The 22,231-nt window shown below is 40.3% G+C and overlaps 1 protein-coding gene across 2 annotated transcripts in view; it reads right to left on the minus strand.

Annotated features, from left to right (window-relative positions):
* The window catches only part of CABLES1 (Cdk5 and Abl enzyme substrate 1), a 58,064-nt gene extending 36,068 nt beyond the window's left edge, over window positions 1–21,996 (minus strand). Inside the window, exon 1 of one of the 2 annotated variants that reach the window (XM_072411322.1) lies at window positions 21,322–21,996. In XM_072411322.1, the coding sequence (XP_072267423.1) occupies window positions 21,322–21,908 (587 nt within the window). In that variant the 5' untranslated portion in view covers window positions 21,909–21,996. Of the gene's footprint in view, window positions 1–10,636; window positions 11,430–21,321 lie in introns of those variants that run through there. The other variant, XM_072411320.1, reaches the window with a different exon arrangement.
* Between the last annotated feature and the right edge of the window lie 235 nt (window positions 21,997–22,231).

Here is a 22,231-nt window from a genome sequence, read left to right on the forward strand (position 1 = left end):
TACTTGTTTCACAAAAATTTTACCCATCATTTTTAAAAAGAATAACAATTTATTCCAAATCACTTCTCTTTGTTCTCCGGTTTGCAGGTGAACATGGAGAAAATAGTGGCATATAATGCCACCTGAGATCTGCTTTTTTCTTTGCCTGGTCATCCTCCCAATCATGTATTTGGAAATTAAAATTTCTAGCAACTACCATACATTTTATGCCGCCAATTACCATTCTTTGCTCAGCTCCCTGCAATCCCTGTTTCGAGCCTGGTCTTCTCTTCCACTGTCCTGGCTAGGCCGGATAGCGGCAGTAAAAATGTCATGGCTGCCAAAACTTTTCTACTAGTTTAGAATCCTACCATTATTCCCCAATAAAAACGATGGTTAATGAAATGAATGCCAACAGAAGAAAAAATTGAATGAAAAATTTCTTCAAATTCAGAAATGCTATTTAGGATTGTTTAAATCAGACTAATTCCTTGTTGTGATCATTCATACATAACAGGATTAAGAGAGATCACTCTGAAGAACACAAGCAACATTGAGCCCTTTTTGACACCCAATAGTAGGGATAGAATAAAAGTTAGGTATATTTACTTACATCACCCTACTCCTGTTAACTTTTTATTCATTTCCTCACTTGTATCCTCACCCCAAGTTTTTTTTTTGTTTACCCAACATCCACACAATTGGACCAAGTGCAGCGCGTACACGTATCTGTAGTATAGTAAGTAAAATACCACAATTGGGATACTAAAGCTGGATATGGGATTAAAATAGGATATTTCTAGCAATCATAAAACAAAAACATCCGTTCATTTCATCCACCATCTATTCTAATGGACCAACATGTTGTCCCCTAATGGATGCTCCATCACAAACAGGCAGCACTTGTAACTTTTGTAAAAAAGGACAATACAATAGGAGGAACCCTCCAGCAACATCATCAGCACCTTTTCTCATTTTCATCTATTCATACAAGCTGATTGACCGAAATGTACCTCCACTTGTCTTGGTATTGTCTTTGCTGTACAAATCTCAGTCTGGTTTAATGCGACTACATCACACATTACAAACTTGAGTCTCCAGCACTCCTTCCAACCAGACTGCAACTTTTGAAATAGAAAGGATCAGTTACCTACTTTAAATAATTTATTTTAGCACTTTCATCCAATGCCTTGGCTTCCACTTGGGATCAGAAAAAAAAAAAACATACTATAGTTTATTTTACTCAATGTAATTTAGGTCAAGACAAATTTTTACTCTGACATGGTTTGGTTGATATGGTACGGTTTCAATATCTGGCTGCATGAACGGATTTTATGTAGTGCACTCACCAGGTTCAGATTTAGGCTATGTAAACACTACAGACCAAACATTTACTACCGCTATAGAATGACACGATAATAACAATCAATCACAGCTGTTCCCGACACTGGTATGGTTCCTTGGAGGATGGGCAAATATGGCACCAGCCAAGGCCCTTCTGATAGATGGCCTCATAGCTTTACATTTCCAGTACATCACAAATGAATAGAAACTTAAGTTTATATAAGAATATATATTTTTGTGTATTGTCAAACTGTATGCTACAAATTATTTGCGAAGTTTATCCTTAGGGAGCTAAAAAGGTTTTAAAACTGACTGTGAAACCTACTGGACACACAAATGAGTTATGGGAGAAAAAAATGGAAATTAAGACCTCAGACCAGCGTATTATTCTTCGTCCTGAATTCCATCCTTCATCCTCTTAGTCTCCTTTCCAAAACTAGACAAAGACATTTATTTATCCAATAGCCAGTGCTTGTCCATGTTTCATGAAGTACAGCCAAATCTAAATGGCACAAAATATTGGAGAACAAAGCATGTCAGTGACTTTAAAAAGATCTCTAGTGACATTATTACTGAAGGAAACGGAGACATAAGAAGACATGGAAGGGGTCACTGTAAAACGTGGAGCATGGCTGAAGAAGTACAGTTATGACTGTAGTTTTCACAAACACACACTTTAAAATGGCATGAAAGAAATATTTAGATAGTTTGGCCAGGCCCTTGCATTTTGCTCGCATTAGAAGTTAACTACATGATTACTTACAAAGGCTGAAAGGGCTACTATCTGGTAAAGGTAATGCCTTTATTTTCAGTGTGCATTTCTATGATATTTTCTGAAAAGCTATATACAATAAACCAGTATCAGTACTAGACATTAGGGGAGCTTACATCCTGCTTTCATTATAAAGTCCCATGTTCTATTAAAAATGATGAATTTCTCAATGCAAACCAGTAGAATGTTATCATTTTTCCTTCTCTATGGCTCTTAGCAGAGTGAATCTGACACTTACACAGAGCAGGGACTGGTCTCCCTTTACCAATGTAAAGTGGGTTGATTATCTACAGCAGAATTTTTGGAAAATATACACACGCAGTAATTGTGTTTGCTTGTACAAAGCTTTCTTAGTATACATAAATAACCCCCCCCCCCCCCCCCCATACTACTGATTTAGCTGGGGTCCCTACACTTAGCCCCCCCCCCCCCTCATTTTATTTGCTGCTATGTGCATAATTATATGGCACCTTTAACTGTGAAAAAAACACAGGGGACACATTGAGCCATGTTTAGGAACAAGCTATCCCACTTTTACTGACCTCTGTTTTGAGATTTGTTAAACCATAAGAATTATGACACAGCTCAACAAAAAAAAAAAAATTTTCACTTGCCAAGGATTTAATATATTTAGTGTATTTCAGGTCTGCTAAATCCAGAAATGGCATCAGTTTCATTAAATTGGCTCTAGCTCTTGTGATACAGCATATAATTATCAATCTTTATTTACACCGATGTTTTGCATTTTATATATTAAATGTAGCATTATTTTCATGAAACTTTCATTTGTCTTCTTTTTATTCATACTTTTTTTTTTTTTTTACAGAAATTTGAGTTCTTCAAGAAGAAGTTGTTTAAATGACCCTAATGTATTTTGCTACATTTGTGGTGATTATTCTCAACAAAAACAGAAAAGAAACATTACAGAACTTGTGAAACAAGCATATCTTCCATATTTTGGTATTAAACTGGGGGACCAAAGATAAGTATTGGGCTCCCCATATGGTATGCAAAACTTGTGTAGAGTATCTATGTCAGTGGAAGAATGGAAAACTAATCATAATCAAAATCATCATAATGATTATTTTTGTGCTGTGAAACACACGTTGGTAAATCACCATAATTTCCTCTTCCTTCACTAAAAAATGAAATTGGTTTGTGTTGGTTTGCTCTGGCTTTTGAATGTAGCTGTGTGATCTTGCAAAATGTTATACTATGCTAAAGAAATATGTGGTTAAAAAATGGTGTACATTTGTGACCAAGTAACACAAGATCATGTCTAACTAAGACAAAAAGCAGGTCAAAGCAAAAAAAAAAAAAAAAGCATACTGTAATTAAGTTATTTGTGTGATTAAAGAACATGTATACGAAACAGAGGGCCTTCAAAAAATTCTGAAATGACATTAGACTTCACTTAGAGTAACTACCTGAAATCTCCCTTTATATGTTAAGCCATACTAGCAGTTTGTGTAAACAGTGCTCGCTTTCTAAGTGGATGCGTAGGTGGGAGGGAACAGAATAGCTATAAAAATAGAAATGCCTACGGTGAGCAGCATTGGTTTAGAGATGACCACTAGTAGTCCAACAGGAGCCGGTGCAATATCAGAAATCTGTAAAAAATGTAATTGCATTACAGTGCATTAAAAAAAAAACAAAAAAAAAAAAAAAAGGTACTTCCAGCAAAACACTTTTCATATTTCTGCATCACTTACTGCAGACATTTATCTCAGTTGAACACCAATTATTGCACTTTCCTTAACTCAAACACTTCCCTATTAATTCTATAAAGAAACATTGTGGCCAGATATCTTCCATTGAAATATGTCCACTAACTGTTCAAACATTTCTTTGATACTAACTATTGCTTTTGCAATTCTTACCACAGAACTGACTAACTTTTTTTGTAATACCGGCTATGATTCAAGATGATTTATCTATACAAATAAAATAAAAACAGACGTGGTTAGAAAATCAGTAGCAGATAATTTTCTACCAAGTGGCGTAGTTCATATTGGAAGGAAAAGTCATGATAAATTTTGACAGCTTTAGGAGTCTAAAAAGACTGACAATTTCCTCAACTAGGCAGACTGGTTTTTCAAGGATCTATATAAAGGTGACAAGTGTGGCATAAAAACAGGAGTGTCAGCACTTTGTATGAAAACGATTACACCCAGAATCATGTAATGCTGGACAGGCCAGGTTTATTTCAGAACACATTGCACATTTAACCATAACATTCCTATAGCTTCTGTAAGCAGATGTATCTAGGTCTTTAATTATAAATTAAACTTCCTAAAGATGGGAGGACTGCAAATATGAAAAATTAGCTCCCACCATAAATAATTTGTTTTCAGAGTCCACCCTATTTGAATATTTAACCACCTGAGCGTTACACTGAGGTCTAGATTTCTGTACCAAAAGCGTTACAGGTTTTTTTTTTAAATTGTAGACCTGTAACTTACAGAAATATATCCGAATAGGGGTCTAGTAGATATAATGAATATAAAAAATGTTTGAAACACACAATCATGTAAAAAAAAAAAAAAAAAATTAAAGGAAAAACACAAAAATCAGCTTAAACAAGAATACATAAATAAATGAAAAATACTGAAAATGCGATAATTCGGTATACTGTATAGTAATATATTTTTCTAAATCACCTCCCTAGTGTCTAACCGTCCAACGTCACATACCTATCCTATAGACAAAACCACATAAATATATTTTCTATTATTTTGGATTGGATTGGATACAGGACTTTGTATTCAATCCAATACAAAATGAGAACAAAATTCAAACTCTCATTATGTATTGGATTGAATACAAACTCCTGTATCCAATCCAATACAAAATACATACTTTGTATTTATTTTTAATTATTTTGTATTGGATTGGATACAGGACTTTGTATTCAATCCAATACAAAATGAATGAATGAGTTTGAATTTGAATTTCCCGCACACGCGCCGACGTCATCACACACGCACAAGAAGCCGGTCGGCTTTTTTTTTCCTCCGCCGGCCGGCTTCTTGTGTTAGAAGCACCCGACGCTGGACGATCAGTGGGACCAGGTAAGAAGCCGGCCGGCGGAACACAGGATGCTGGCCGGCATCTTACCGGTCCCGCTGGTATAGGAGACGGCATCCGACGCTGAAGAGGGAGATCGACGCTGGAGGACGGACCCGACGCTGGAACACGGACCCGGCGCTGGATGAGCACAGCGGGACCAGGTAAGTGAGATTTTAATATAGACGAAAAAGTACGGGGTTATCGATAGTTGCAAATATTTTTTGCACAGAAAAGTATGGGGTTAGCGGTTGGGAGGTTAATACTAAATATCTTATTAGTTAATTCTTCACACACTCTCTACGTGTCTGGGGAAGCAGTGTTTTCTGCACCAGCAATAGCACAATTAGGTCTAATTGGTGGAACATAATGGGATTCGAGCACAGTTGTTAAGTGAAAAATTATTTCTTGTTAGAGGTGCTTGCACAATTATGGCAGCTAAAGACAGGATCAGTGAGTGCTCACAAAAAGTGTTATGGGGCATCTTATTCTTGTATCAACAATCACAAGTAGTAAAAATTTAGGTAATTTTTTTTTTTTTTATATCGCTATGTAGTCTTTATACAACTTGCCAAGTGGAGCTTTTCACAGTCACATTTATGGAGTAATATTATAACTCTATAATAAACTATATACTATAACTATAGTAGTAAAAATAACTACTTCTGGGCTGTCTTGTTAGCTAACCCACAGTGCTCTGGAAATCCTTTGTCATTATACATTTATCTAGGAAAACACAGAATGTATAAAGGAAAAAAATAAAACATAAGTTTAAAATTTTCTACATCAGAGAGAGGATTTTGACAGCATTCAGTTCTGGTGTTGTGCTTACATTGCAATATGGCTGCAGCCAGACTGTGGATACCCAAGCAGGGTGTTTTTTTCTCAACTTTGTGGGCAAAATTATTTGTAACAGCAAGGACCCTTTAAATGGACATGAGGCATTTCAAATATGAGCATTTCAATATATATCATAAAGGCTGACAAACATAACTGCTGCTATTTCAAGACCCCTATTACATCCCTTACCCAGACCAGAAGAGAATACTTCAAAGTGCAGCTCACTACATTTTAGGTTGCACAGTAACAAATATATCTAATGGATCACTCTGTGTAAGTTGAAAAAAAAGCTAAAATAAATAAGAAAACATGATGGAGATGCTATCTCCATAAAGAAAAGGCCATTCTGGCGAATTCCAGGTAATGTCAAGACATGGAACCACTGCTGAGATATTGGTCCCCACAGAAGATCCAACGGGGTGACATTCCAGATCAGCAACAACTCAATTTTCTGTTACTGGTATTCTGTATGTTTAAATATTTAAAAAATAAAGATTAAAAAAAAAAAATCAACAACAACTCAAGTGACAAAAGTTACACAACCGAAGCCTCAGGACCAGCTCAGCTTGAATATGTGCATAAGTTGCACAGCCACTTTTCTCCAGAACAATCTAACAATACAGTTTACCAATAAATCCATCAAGAGACTACTGAATGAAAAATAAAGAAGTTTTAGAAGGCCACCCGGCTGCACACTCACTGCTATTTCTCTCAGCAAGCAGCTAGCTTTAAAATCGATAGCATTGTCCAATGAAGGGGAGACTGAAGGTGGTCTACCATCAGTGTTCTCCCTAGCCCCTTTTAGCCGGGCATACCACCCAGCACTTTTCACTGTTTTTGGGTGGTCACATTACAGGGGCTGCCACCCACCTACAATTTCTTTCCACCCAGATTAAAAAAATTGACCATGCTGCAAACCCTGCACAAGTACAAGTACAGGAAATTACAGAAAGGTTTTCTATGTGCTGAACAATCACACACAGTGTACATGTAGGCATGCAATTTAGCTATGAACCGTGGATGGGAGTCCTATGAATCCTTGAGAAGGCAGCTTTCTCAGGAAGTCTGTGAATTGTGTCCTATATCTCTTGATAAGCTAAAAGCCTATGTCCAATTTTATTTTTTTTTTTTACTAACTATCCTCCTGTATTTATATAGAAAGAAAACAAAGTGGGCAAGCAATACTTACTTATTAAGTATCCATGTTCTTACTCATGTTCCAGCACTGTCACTCACCACCTCCAAAGTCCCCGTCCTTCCTTGTTAACTGTCACTGCCTCCTTTGGGGTTAAATGAGGACCATGACCAGGACCACACCAGACCAGGGTGCACAGGAGAATGGTGCAGAGAACAATGCTCATGTCACTATGGGAATGCCCTTCTCTGCAGAATTCAGGACTGCCCACTTCCAGAAGGCAGAAAAAGAACCCATTTTGTCACATAAATAAAACGGTAAATAACTGAACATAAAGAAAACAAATAGAGGCACTGGGAGAAAACTGGGCTTGTAAACAATTGCAATAGGCTTCCATGAAAAGCTTAGGAGTAAACACTTCCCAAAAACAGATTTTCTTTTGTGCTGGAGTTAAGTCTGTACTGAAAGTTGCAAACAAATTTGGACATTGCACCACTTATTATAAAGCTTCCAATTGGCTGGATCACTTTAGTGATCCATTACACGCGTTCTCTGGGCATAATCTTGGCCCCTCTATATTAAACTTGTCTAAAAACAAGATTTTTTGTTCACAGAAAACAATGACTTCACCAGACGGGTCTGGCTTCTGTTAGACACTTCTATGTCCAAGCATTTCATCAATCTAGACAGGTGAAGTACGGCTGAAAAGTGTTCAAACAGCCAGCGCCAGAGTTCATCTAGTTATGCCAACACTTCCGGAGAACTGCAAGTATGATCCAGGACTTGACCAGTGTAACAAAACAATGTTTTATACATTGTATGACTTTCATTAGATTTCTTAAGTTTTAATACAGAATTTAAATTTGGCATTGTGTAACAATATGCAACATTGTAGCTTCATGAGCTTTGTCTATATTAAGGCTTTTAAATTTTAGAAAAAAAAAGAAAAAAAAATAACACAAAGTTCAGCTCAAAAATTTTAAATGTGCCGCTGCATATTGCCTTAAATTACATCTGCATGCCCTGCAAGCCACAATAAATAAATACAATACACAGTTTTATTGTAGAAGATTGTGCTGGATTTTTAAAACACTGAAATAAGGAAGTTGATTGTTCAGAGAAACTTTGTTTATTTGTAACTATGTCTAAGAATAAAGAGTAAACTGGCAGCCAATTCAGACAAATTACTAAATAATTTGCAAGCCAATTTACAAGATCAGACTCATAACCTTATACATGAAACACACAGTAAAATGACAAGTGCTCAGTAAAAAGGAACATCCACAGTCAGAGGGGTTAAAAATATGTTCCATTTACATTAGGGCACAGAAAACCAGCACTTCTTTAGAGCAAGACATCATTTCCAAGGAGCCAATGAAAAACACTGAATTTAAGAGTTGTTTGTACATATGGTAACATGCCTCAGGATTGTAGTGTGTACACCACTGTTCACAGTAATGGGTGGTATTTTAGATGCATGAGGATAAACTACATGGAACACACATCTTAGGAATGAAGCAATACTGAATTACCCTGCCCATAATAGAGCTATTTACATCATCCACTGGAGTTTGTGTGATTGTGGTAAGAATGTTGCATTGCAAAATCCAAACCACTGCACAGAGAAGCCAATTATTATCCACATGGCTTGAGTATGAAACACACAAATCACTAAGTGCCCTAATGGGAACTGAACATCTGATTTGACACATAAAAACTCACCTCAGCATTGTACTTGGTACAGTTCCTGAACAAGGACAACTCTAAATGACCCAGGTCTAACCCAGTAACTCTGTATGCAACTTGTAAGATTATATTACAGTGGTTATGTTTATTCTGTTGTGATTCTTAATGTGCAGTACTATGATTAAAAAAAAAAAATTAAGTTTTTTAGGGATTTAGCCCAAAGAGTCAGTGTCATGGGAAGAATTTCTTATCCTGTTCAACTCTAAAGCTGCGTACACACATGCAATAATTATTGTTGGAAACGAACGACTAACGACCGTTGGTCCAATAACCGTTAACAAAAAAGTGCACAACGACACCGATGAACGAAGAATGTCACTGGAAACGAACAACCGCCCGGGCAGATCTGATTGGGCGAAGATTGTTCGCATTCTATTGTGTGTACAGTCATTTAGTGATTGTGGATTGTTCTGCAGTACACTTTCTCCTTTACATGTCACTTCCTGCATCGTTCAAACGATCGAATGTAGCGTGTGTACATTGTTGGTGGATTATATTTGAACGATGGTATCGTTACAGATTGTACAGAATTGTGCACAATATGATCATTCAAAATAATCGTGCATAATTGTTGATCTGTTGTTAGTCGTTTGTTTTCTAACAAAAATTATCACATTTGTGTACCTGGCTTAAAGAGAGCTGGCCACAGGTTTTTATTTAATTATCATTAATGCCTTATTTGCATTAGTAAACATTTACAGTTATTTCCCTCCAATTCTAGAACATACAATTGTTACACACATAATAGTTTTCATAAGAATGAGGCTAGAAAATGCAGAAAGTGCAGATTATTCCATTTCTGAACTGTCATAAAAGGATATTACTGGCTTCATAAGAGAACACAGAGAGTCACATGAATACTAAGCAAACAATTCAGCTACAGGCTGCATGCTTACACATTAGAACAGGTACAAGGTTGAATTGCTATTGTGCAGCATGTGTACTTCCTGTATATAGAACATTCCAAAAGAGAACGTTTATTATGTATGCAAGCAATTCATGGGTGTGATTGCTGCAATACATTGCAGGTTACATCAGAAACACTTTGGTATACCAAAATATATTGGCATTGCTGGTTACTGTCAAACTGCCAGCGTATACTGACAGCTCTTGGCTGAGAATGCAAGTAACAAATCTATAGCTTCTAAAGCATCAGACTAAACTGCAATTACCAAAATCCTTTTTTTTTTCCAATATAACATAAAATAACAGCTTTACAGCATTTAGAAGACCCAAAAAGATTTTTGTAATAGATATTTTAATATTTATCAATACGGTTATAACTAAAAGGAAATCATGACAGGGCCTACTATAAATTACCAAATTTATAGTGGAGTTGTCGCAGATTATTTTATGGTCACAGAACAATGTTATATTTTGTAATAATTCGTTTAACAACAAGCACACCAATATGAGTTTATCTAGATTTTGCTTTTTATCAGCTATAGAAACAGTAAAGCATTGCTATGGTAACACTGGAGGCTATATTTTAAGGAATATTGAAGATTCTGGAATTGTAGAGGTCCCTTTTTATCATTTGAAGCATTATACCTAAAAGGACATCACTTGCTAGTATAGCATCCTGAAAATTATTTATGAACTGTTGCTTCCAGCACCTGTGAAAGGGATGCTTTGTGACTGAGCAGGTTTTGTTTCTTTTTTTATTTTACACAAAAGCAGCAACAATTTTACCCTCTTTGTGGTCTGCACATCTTTCTGGATAACAGATTGTTGGATATGATTTCTTTCCTTACCGTGACCTCTGGATTTCAAAGGCACTGCTGGTCCCGCTCTGTATTTGGTCACTACAGCTGAAGATTGGGGTGGCTGAAGTCCTGCAAAAAGCAGCTGGTAAAATAGCAGAGGTGAGGGAGTTAAGACGACCTCTGCTACCTATGCAAGGTGCTGGGATAGGAGCTCCACTTCCTGATGATGCTGGAACACTGCTTATGAAAGCATCCTCCTCCTCTTCTTCATTATACTCAATTAACTGATGTTTCCTTAACTGCATTTCTTGTTCCATCAGCTCCCGTCTCCCACCCACAGAAATGGGCAAGGGTCCTGATGGAGAGGTCAGTCCTGTCTTGCTGAGTGGTGCATGGTGTAGAGGAGTTGCAGGCATTGTTGCATTAAGTGGTGTATTGTGCATTGCATCCTTTTCTGCAAGATGAGTGGTCTGCTGAGTCCTGCTTACTGCACAGGCAGTACCCTCCCTTGATACCCCATTAGCCTGCAGGGGTCGCCCATCCAAGGAGATGTTGGTAAGGAAAGAGAGGGCAGCCTGTCTCCTGCGAGGATCCATGCGCTGCTGCCTCCTAATATGATCCAGGCTATAAGAACCTGGAGACTGTATGGATCCCACTGTCATCCCATTGATGTTGCTTTTACTGCTAGTGACAGCAGCCATAATATATAGTAGAGAGATATCAGTGGAGGCTGTAGGACAGCTTCATAGCAGCACAGAGTACACACCAAACAGCAGCTCATACACAGCAGTAGCAGTAGCAGCAAAGCACTGCTTGTTATTGCTGTGTGCTGGGCGGGATCAAGATGACATGCTTCCTCTCTTCCCTTCCCCTGTTTATGCCTGCTGCACGTGTGCAATAATGGGATGGATCTCCCCAATTTACTTACAGCAGCCAATTCAAAGACCAACTGCTCCCCCGCGTGGATACATCAGATACAACATGTAAAATAACATTCTATTCAGCATTGTGAAGTGCTGACATTTGTTTTGTTTGCTCTAACAGAAAGTAAATACATGTTTTACTGAGTAAACTTGGTTCCATCATCCTAACCAGATCCATTAGAACAAGAAATCTGGATTATGTGTTCTGCTTTTTTCCCCCATTGTAGTCTTTTCTGTATGAGGCTGAAATAAACTAAATGCATTTCATGTGCATAAAGACAAAAGTATTCTGCACTGTAGAACCCCTCCTTGTTTTGGGGAATTAGTGATTATTGAGATCTGATAAAACTAGAGCCCGAGCGCTCTGAATGAAGATATCATAAGCTTAAAAGACTGCATAGCTATAAGTCTCACTCATCAGAAGGGCTGTCAGACCTTTAATAAATAATAGGAGCTCTTTCTCCACAAGGAAGAAGATGCTGGCAGGACACAGGCTTTTCTATAGGTTGTAATACACTGAACACCTTTTTATTATGATGCACCTGGAAACAAATATAAACAGAGTTACCTTTAAATGGCAATCTGCTTATATTTTGCCTTTTTCTATTTCCACCTTTCCCTCCTCAACAACATACTAATGAAAATTTTACATAAAACCTTTTGACAGATTAAAGCTTATGTGATGGGCTAGCAGAGTATTGAACATAGCTTCCTGTAAACAGGACAATGTTGTAATACCCATATGTGATACTAAGCATCCATGAGTAAATGAAATCCAATTAATGAAAGGGTTGGGGCAGTCACAGTAAGGCCGGGGAGGAAAGGCTAGATAATATTTGATGACTCAGGCTCTTAGTAGGCGCAGAGTCCAATGCAAGGCTTACAATATGCAGAAAAATTGGAGTAAACACTACAGCGGTCCCCTACACAAAGAAGTGAAGTCAATAGAGCAGATTTAGGTGAGTATATCCTCATTTTTACATAGAGTGGGGTGGCATGGGAGCAAATACATATTGTCATCATATATAGCTACAGAAAACAATACACAAAATAAATATTGGCCAGAGTTTATTATCTGCCTTTGGACACAAGGGTTGCTTTAAACACTTGTAGATCCACATTAGAATTACACAAGGTAAAAATCCCTGATCAGGGAGATCATTATTGACAGGTGATGTTCTTTCTGCAATAATGTGTCTCACCTGCCTGATCGCCCTTGGTTTCTGGCCCCAAAACCGAGATGTGCATGCGCAGAGCATCATCTTTGGTTGCTAGGGAAACCCAGCAATCCCGTTTTTCTAGCATGTGCCAGGGATGAATGAACTCCGCCAGGTCTGTGCGGGAGTTATGTCATCCCAGCATGGACAATCAAGATAACAGTGCCCTGCTATGGAACGCAGATAGGCGAGTCACGCAAATATTTGTAGGGTGATCTATCCCCTCTTATTTTGTGTTACTTCCCCCACCTCCTAGATCGTACACTCTCCTGGGCAGGGTCCTCTCCTCCTGTGTCACAGTCTCTATTCGTAACTCATTTGCTACCCCTATATAATGTACAGCGCTGTGTAATATGTTGGCACTATATAAAACCTGTTTAATAATATAATAATAATAATATTAATAATAATAATAATCTATGAGCCCATCTATTTAATACAGACTGTCATAGATGAGTAATTATATTTGAAGTGACTATATCGTTGCATTCAAAGCAGGTTCTGCTACAGTATAGCGGGATCCAGTTCAATCAATTCCTTTCCCCATAGTGGTACGGAGAATCAGTTGGCTCTGCTGTTGTGTGCAAACCACCAACTACAGACAGAACCTACATATGCATAACTGATTATGTTTAAAGTCTGGGCTTTGTGGAAGTAAACTGTACAAATATGTTACTGCAGGTGATTACTGATCCCGAAAACATAGGTTGTTCTGTTAGGCAAACATAATTGCCCATATTTGTGGTTCACTCTTGGCCTAAAAGTGGCCAATTCTGAAGGTGGAGGGCATAGAACTAAAAAACAAACATGTATGAATGAACTGTTTTCATAATAGAATACCTGGGATTTGAAGGTTCCTTGTCGGCTATATAAGTATATAAGTGACACATGAATTTGAACAGATCAGGACTTCAGTTTGCCACATTGTTTAATGTACGCATATGGTTCGCAATTATCGGTAGAAATGTATTATTCACCCTGCACTCTCTTTGTTGGCACTACTCCCTGTCCTCCCCAGTCTGATAACTCATTGTCTCTCTGCTTCTTCACTCTCCTGATTACTCTGTCTGTGCTCCTGCACCTTTTTTCTCTACTGATACTTTCTGGTGACATCTCACCCAACCCTGGTCCCCTACACAGCTGCCCCCTTCCATATACTCTCAGCAAGACTCTCCCTTCTCCGAAACTCATCCCCAGTCACCCTACCCATAAGTTCTTACCCTCTCTCTCTGGCAGTCTATGGAATGCCCGATCTTTTGGCAATAAATTCATCTCTATACACAACCTTCTCCTTTCTAAATCTCTGAACTTTCGGGCTTTAACTGAAACTTGGCTTTCCTCTGCTGCTGCTTTCTCCTATGGAGGCCTGCACTTTACACATACCCCTAGACCTGGCAACAAAGTAGGGGGTGGTGTGGGTCTCCTTCTCTCACCTAACTGTAAATACAGAGTCCTTCCTACTCCACACTCTCTCATTTTCACCTCTTTTGAAGTCCACTCTGTCCGTCTCTTTAGCCTCTTACCCCTCATTGTTGCTGTTGTCTACTGCCCCCCTGGCCAAGTATCACAATTTTTAGATAACTTTGCATCTGGCTCCCACACACTCTTTTCCCATGACCTGCCCACCCTCATCCTTGGTGACGTTATTGTTGCAATGGATGAGCCCAACCTTCCCTCCTCATTTGGACTCACACAGAACATCAATGGCCCCACACACATAGCCGGACACACTTTAGACCCGGTATTTTCCAAACTCTGCAACTTCACCCTCCTTGACAACTCACCATTTCTCCTTTCTGATCACAACCTCATCACCTTCAACCTATTGAACTCTTGCCCCCCTTGCCACATCCCAGACCTGGTCAATGTCAGAGAGATATCCGTAACCTTGACCACAACCTTTTCTCAAAAGGTTCCTTGTGTCCCTAACCCCCTCTCCAAAATCACCTTCCCCCATGAAGCTGCCACTCTGCCCTGTTAAACCACTCTTTTTCCTTGGCTTTCAGATAAAGTTGCCCCTGCCACCTTCCGATACCCCCGCCCTGCCAACCCCCGACCCTGGCACAACAATCACGCCAAACACCTACAAAAGTCTGTTCGTGCAGCTGAGTGTAAGTGGAGAAAATCTGGCCTCAGTTGTGACTTCATGGACTACAAGACCAAGCTACAAAACTTTAACAGTGAGCTCACAGTCACCAAGCAAAATTATTTCTCTGCAGTCATTTCCTCTCAAGCTTTCAACCCACGCAACCTCTTCTCTACAATTGACTCCCTCCTAAACCTCACACCTGCTCCCCCCCCCCCCCCCAACAACCTTCTCTGCCCAAGACATTGCCACCTACTTTAAGGATAAAATAGACAAAATCAGACATGATGTCTTGCCCACGAGCCACTCCAACCATATCCACCCCTTCCATCTGTAAATCATCATTGGCCTCCTTCAGCCCTGTTACTGTGGACGAAGTCTCTTCTCTCATCATCTCCATCTACTACCTGGCCGCTTGACCCAATTCCCTCTGATCTACTTCGTGCTCATCCCTCCACCCTGGCCCCTGCCCTAACCGAACTATTCAACCTCTCCCTTTGTACTGGTAAATACCCCTCAACTTTCAAACATGCCATAATTCTCCCTATTTTAAAGAAACCCTCACTGGACCCCATCCCTACCCCCTAACTAACGTCCTATCTCCCTTCTCCCATATCTCTCCAAACTTCTTGAACGCCTTGTCTACAAAAGACTCACCGATTACCTAAGTACCAATTCTCTTCTTGACCCTCTTCAGTCTGGTTTTAGAGCTGCCCATTTCACTGAAACAGACCTTACTAAAGTGGCTAATAATCTCCTCAGGGCTAAGTCCCAAGGCAACTTTTCCCTGCTCCTTTTCCTTGATCTTTCCTCTGCTTTTGACACTGTTGATGACCCCCTTCTAATACAAATCATGCGCTTCATTGGTATCAGTGACACTGCTTTCTCTTGGTTTGCTTCCTATCTGTCTGACCGCTCCTTTCAAGTTGTAATCAATGGTAACTCCTTCTCGCCCACTCCCCTCCCTGTTGGTGTTCCCCAAGGGTCAGTCCTTGGACCGGTTCTCTTTTCTCTATACACCTCCTCTCTCGGTAGTCTCATATCCCCCTTTGGCTTACAGTACCATCTGTATCCTAATGACACTCAAATCTATCTGTCCACCCCTGACCTGTCTCCCTCAGTCCTGGATAAGGTCCCATGCTGCCTGTCGGCCAATTTATCATGGATGTCTGACCGATTTTTGAAACTCAAACTGGATAAAACGGAACTCATCATCATCCCCCCTCAAATTCCAAATCTCCCTCTGAAATATTTCTAACTTAACAACACTGTTATTCGTCCCTCCCCTCAGGCACGTTGTTTTGGTGTCACCTTTGACTCAGCCCTCTCATTTACCCCCCATATTTAGAACATTTCCAGGTCTTGTCACTTTCACCTACGCAACATCTCCAAAATCCGCCCCTACCTGTCCCCCGAGACCACCAAACTCTTTGTACATGCTCTAATCATCTCTCGTCTGGACTACTTTAACCTTCTCCTCTGTGGTATTCCACTAACCCGACTCTCTCCTCTACAATCTATCATGAATGCTGCAGCCAGACTCATCCATCCTTCCCACCGCTCCTCTTCCGCTGCATCTCCACGCTGGCTACCATTTCACCTTAGAATCAAATTCAAGCTCCTGTGCTTTGCCTTCAAATCCCTCCACAGTTATTGTCCCACTTACATTTCTGACCTGGTAAAAAAAATACTCCCCAGCCGCTCTCTCTGCTCCTCCAATGACCTACTAATGACTTCCTCACTCAACCTCATCAGACGCACAGATACAAGACTTCCCTGGCGCTGCCCCAACTCTGTGGAATGGTCTTCCTTGTCCTATTCAGCTTGCTCCTACTTTCTGCTCATTTAAAAGAGCACTCAAAACCCATTTTTTTCAAACTTGCCTAGCCTTCTATCTTTTGGAGGGTCCTCTCCTCCTGTATCACTGTCTGTATTTGTCATTTGCAACCCCTATTTAATGTACAGCACTGCGTAATATGTTGGCGCCATATAAATCCTGTTTAATAATAATAATAATAATATTATAAGTTGCTATATGCAGAGGCTTCCGTTACCCCACACTAACATTCTGGTAAGCTAAAAGGTTGAGGAAGGAAGTTCCACAGAGTAGGGTCAGCTCTAGAGAATTCTTTGAGCCAATTCTGTAATGAGGTTATAAGTGAGGACGTAATCAGTTGGGTATTAGAGTAGTAAAGGGGAGAGCTAGGGGTGTATTTGTGTATCATGTCATGTATCATAGCTGTGGATAGATTTACAACAAACAATTCAAACTTTTGGTCATTTGGTGTCCAAATGGTAATGATATGGTTCCAGTAGTCCAGGAGAGCGATGATAAGAGCATGAACCAGGAGTTTAGTAGTCCCTGGGGACAGTAAGGGATGTATTTTGCAGATGTTGCAAAGGTGGAAGTGGCACAACCTGGAGCTGTTCTGTGTGTGAGGACTGAGTAGCACTCACACAGCAACACTCAAATGAATAGGCTGCTGAATGCTGCACTTTGTAACATTCATGCACATAGCCATAGTGGAAAGTGGATTTGACTCTATCCACCCACAGAAAAGGCCAGAGAAGGCCAGGATGGCAGAAGTCAAGAATGCCTGCCGGAGTTTATTCAGTCCCGGCAGCCCCGAGGATGCTGGGATACTCAGCAACCCAAGCCACATATGCAGCCAATAGGAACACATTCCCAGTTTAACTTGCTTACTGGCAAAATGTCTTGATTCCAGTAATCAATAAGGAACTTCTACCTCTCTTCCACCCCATGCATTCCTCACTCCCTGCCAACTTACCAACCACTGTGGGTGGAGGAACATAGGTTGGGAAAGGACATAGGTGATTAGCATTGTAACATAGGTGATTAATGGTGGTGGGGTATGGAGTAAAGAGGGTGAGAAGTGGTACGTGGGGAAGGGAGAGGGCAGAGGTGGTGATCAGTAAAAGGTTGGGGGGGGTAATTGGCAGTAAAGGGAGGGCTGAAGAGAGATGCAGGTGATCAAATGTTATGGTTTGGATGTAGAAGCCAACATTGAAAGGAAAATGGTTTTAGGAGTGCAAAGATGATCAAGCAAAAGAAGTGAGGTGAGTGGTACAGAAATTACATTCAGAAATAGATTATCTGTTTTATATTTTACAAACAATATGTAAGCATTTTACAATTTTTGTTTTTTAGGTCCCTAAACTGTTTTAGGATCCCCACTTTGAAATGCTAGAAAAGAAATTATGCAAGGATTGAAAAAAATCTGTGTATTTAAATGTTCTGTATCTTAGCATGTATATCTTTTTTTGTATTGCATATGGCAAAAGGTTTGGGCCATGTCAGATCCCTACTTTACTCTTTTTACTTTGTTGGGGTCGTTCACTTCTATATTTATTCCAGTAACTATTACCCGGGACAAAAAGTGGTCGAAAATTCTAAATTTTGAGTCACCACAGGTACAGAAAGAGAGGATAATATAATGGTGATACCTGTTCTGGTAACAACTGTCTAAAAGTTGGATTTCGATCATTTCATATAGATTTCATCTCACATACAGAAAGAAAGGGAGATCCCCTTGATGGGACAAAGATGTTCCTCCAATACTCTATCCAAAATACAAAAAAATGTTTTTGATTTAGATTTACTTTAACCACACTTTTAAATGTTACCTTTTTCTGTCTTTTTACCCTCCTGTTAATCCTTGAACATTGTCTTTCTGACTAGGAAAAGAGGAAAATATGGGTATTACATTATTATTATTATTATTAATAAACAGGATTTATATAGTGTCAACATATTACGCAGCGTCGTACATTACATAAAACCAATCCCTGCATTGTACACTGCTGGGAATCCTATATTAGGGACATACCAGCTGGACTCTTTTTAGCTGAAACTCGGATATGCACATAAAACTTCCCTTGCAGTGGGATTTACGTACCTCATCCTTTATTCCCTTGATGCACAGGGTTTTGGGCAGACTTTCTGGCATCTTTAGTGCAGGTCCTTTGCTCCTGCATTGTAGGGGAGAACATTGGTGCCTATTCAAAGAATGTGGGATGGGTTGCATGGAGAAGCAGCCTGTGGGAGCAGGAGCCTAAGGTAAGTAAAAGTGTTTCTTTTATTACCCTTATACCTAAACAATCATTTAAACCTTGTATTGTTGGAGGGTGCCACTGCAAGGGAAAGTTTTTCTTCCTAGAATTAGGCTTTGCAATCTTCTGCACATACTATATGGTGCGAATTAACCCTTGCTATGAATATTAAGGTTATCGTACTTTAAGAATGCATCTACTGAGGTGAAAATATTTTTTAGAACTGGCATGTTTACACAGAACTTTCTGTATGCAAATGGAAGTAAGCAGCTTGCAGTACCTATTTCAGCATCAGAAGCAGGCATGTTCCAAGATCCAGCGTTTAATCTGTTAGCACATATGAAGGAGATGAAACATACACAGGCTACTTATTCCTGCAAAATCTCCAGCCGCTGGGTACCGGGACCTCTGTCAACCCATGTCCACTATTTTACTACAAAACATGCTCTCACATCAATGAATGGCATACAATTGTGGTACTACTTATATATTATTGCAGTTTTTAGGGATATGAGAATCTACTCTTATGCTTTTATTATGTATGTGAATAAAGGGTTACATTCTGGACAATGCTCATTATTGGTTGCAGTGTCCAGAACAGCTTTCTTTGAAAAGGCGTATTTAAGTCATAATATTTCTCCTTGGTCCACACACCCGAATCTAACCTTAATGATATATATTTGTTTACAATTTATTCTTTTAATAATCTTTGCTCTGAGTTACCCAATCACAAGCTACAGTTTGTAGTCTGTAGTTCTCAGTGACTTAACACCGCTTATTCACATGTGAAATATTTGGGTTTAAAGTTTAATGTATTTCCATTATAAGCAGTACTATACAAATGATCTGCATTTGACTCTGTTGAAGCAAACAATGTCCTGAGCACAGTCATGTAAAACTAACACACATTGTAAATTAAAGTGCTGTGTGCTGACTGCATTAAATCTGTAAGTGGTCACTACTCTGAAAAGCAGGAAGAAAGCATTGATTGTCAGTGAATGAGATGATCATCATTCATTTCCTGCGGTCAATGAATGAAATGTCCTGTGTTCCACCCCTTTAAACTCTGACCTGAGAGGCAATTAGTCTACTGGAAAAGTCACTCAGTAATTTTTACTATATCTGATGGGTTTGATAATTGCGCAGGTCTACTAGCAAGAGTAAATAAATAATAAAAATATATTATACAGCATTTGTTTGCTGTTGTGTCATTTCTAGAATGAAATAATGCACAATAGTTTTATCAGTATTATCAGAGATTTTAAGGACAGATGCCCTATTCATGCACCAATGTCCTTAACATTTTCCACCCCCATCACCCCTGTACACCACAACACACAGCTTAGATCAGATGATTGCTGGCTTCCGATGATGAGATCTATACTGGCCACCAGTTCTTGTGGCTCCTCAACACCGACCCCAATTCCCTTCTCCAAAATAAGAACAAGCATTTCATCAAAGAGCTGAATGTAGGCAGTACAGCATCCTCTTGCCCGAAACTGCCCTCTAATCAGAAATTTGTATTCTACAGAGAGGATTAAGGGAGTGTGGCTCATTGGTCCTTTAACTCCAGGTTACATATCTAAACCTGTAAAATGTATCTGTCTCCAAAAAACAAAAAAAAAATGTTTCTGGCACTTTTTTTTTCTTTGTTTGGTGACCACGCTGTGATTAGGGTGACCAGGTTAGAGCAAGCAGCCCTGCCTGACTTTGGAGCTCCATGCCAGTATGATGTGTTGATTTCCCTCTCCTCCTCTTTTCAGGTGCTCAAAGCCTCTTAAAATTATCATCCATTGGAAGTGCACATCTATGTCACTTCCAAGACAAACTTATTAAAATGGACCCTTTATCCTTACCTTAAAGTTCCTGTTTGAATCCCCAAGTGAAAGCAATCAAGTAAAATAATTTCCTTACCCCTGTCTTCTGGTGTGGTCACCTAGACAAGTATGACATCCGCCAGCCCTCCTGATCTATCCTGGGAAAACTGTGGTTCCCAAAGTATAAACTTCTGATTGGGGCTTAAACATCTTCTTGCGGGATTTGGGATGGGGAGCATTCCCGGCAAAATACGGCAAGGCAAAGTGACATCACCAGCATCTACAGAAGTGTCCGGAAGCCATGGAATAAAGGGATTTTCTATATTTATTATTCTGATTTCTACTTATTGCTTCTATACAAAGGGCTGCAAAATATGCTGACCAGGCAAGGTCCACATTTACCATGCAAGGTCCACGCCATATCTGTCCACTGTACAAGCTGCATAGGTGCAGATGTGACAATAGACAGGTACTCTTATCTGACTGTCTATGGCCAACCCCAGCAAGAATGAGTAAATCTCAGTGCTGTATGTGCATTCAGAATAGAAATCTTGGTCATACATAATGCATCGCTGCTCTCCCAGGATTCCCCGGGCTGTATGGAAGTCTTCTGCCTTACCTGGATCTCTGGTTGTCAATGCTGCTCAGCACCCCCTGCATGGGGTCAGGGCTGGAGAAGCTCGGGACAGCACTTGTCCTGCTGAAAGCAGCTGGCAGGATGCCATAGGTGAAGGAGTTCAGGCGGCCCCTGGGGATGGCACTGACTGGGGTGAACGGCATGCTAAAGGCATCCTCAGCTTCAGCCAGCTGGTTCCTGGCCACATACAGCTCGTGTTCCTCGTCCACACGCAGGACCCCGGCTCTGAGTTGTGGGGAGGCCCGGGTCGGTTTGCTGTGCAGCTGGCGCACCGGAGTGCCAGGTATTGGGGTAGCAGATACCGGAGTGCCGGGCTCCTCACACTGCAGTGCCGCCTGCACCTTCCTGCCTGCTGCACCTGCATTCCCGTCCTCACATTCACCACTAACCGGCAGGGGGCGCCCGTCCAGGGAGATATTGGTGAGAAAGGAGAGGGCAGCCTGTCTTCTGCGGGGGTCCATGAGCTGCTGCCTCCTGACATGGTCCAGGCTATGGGCGGGAGACTGCATGGAGCATGCCATCATCAGGATGCCATTGCCGCTGCTTTTACTGCTTGTTGCTGCGGCCATAGTGCCCGGTAAGGAGCGTGTCAGGACGGCTCCATAAGCACACGAGTGCACACACAGCCGTACGAGCGGCGAGGCAGCGCTTGTTATTGGTGGGAGAGGGGCGGGATCACTATGACATGATCCTTCCTCCCATGGACTGGGTGTCCCTGCAGAATGGGCTGCAACTTCCTCCAGTGCCGCTTATTTCTCCTTACCGAAACACCTCAGCCAACTCCTTCACTTCTATAATTCACCCACTTCCATCTTTTATTACGGACAACTCCTTCATTTCCTTCTCTTCACACAATTCCTTCACTTCTCTCTTCTCACCAGCTCATTTAGTT

Source organism: Pyxicephalus adspersus, chromosome 5 (assembly GCF_032062135.1).
Source record: "Pyxicephalus adspersus chromosome 5, UCB_Pads_2.0, whole genome shotgun sequence".
Classification (NCBI taxonomy): domain Eukaryota; kingdom Metazoa; phylum Chordata; class Amphibia; order Anura; family Pyxicephalidae; genus Pyxicephalus; species Pyxicephalus adspersus.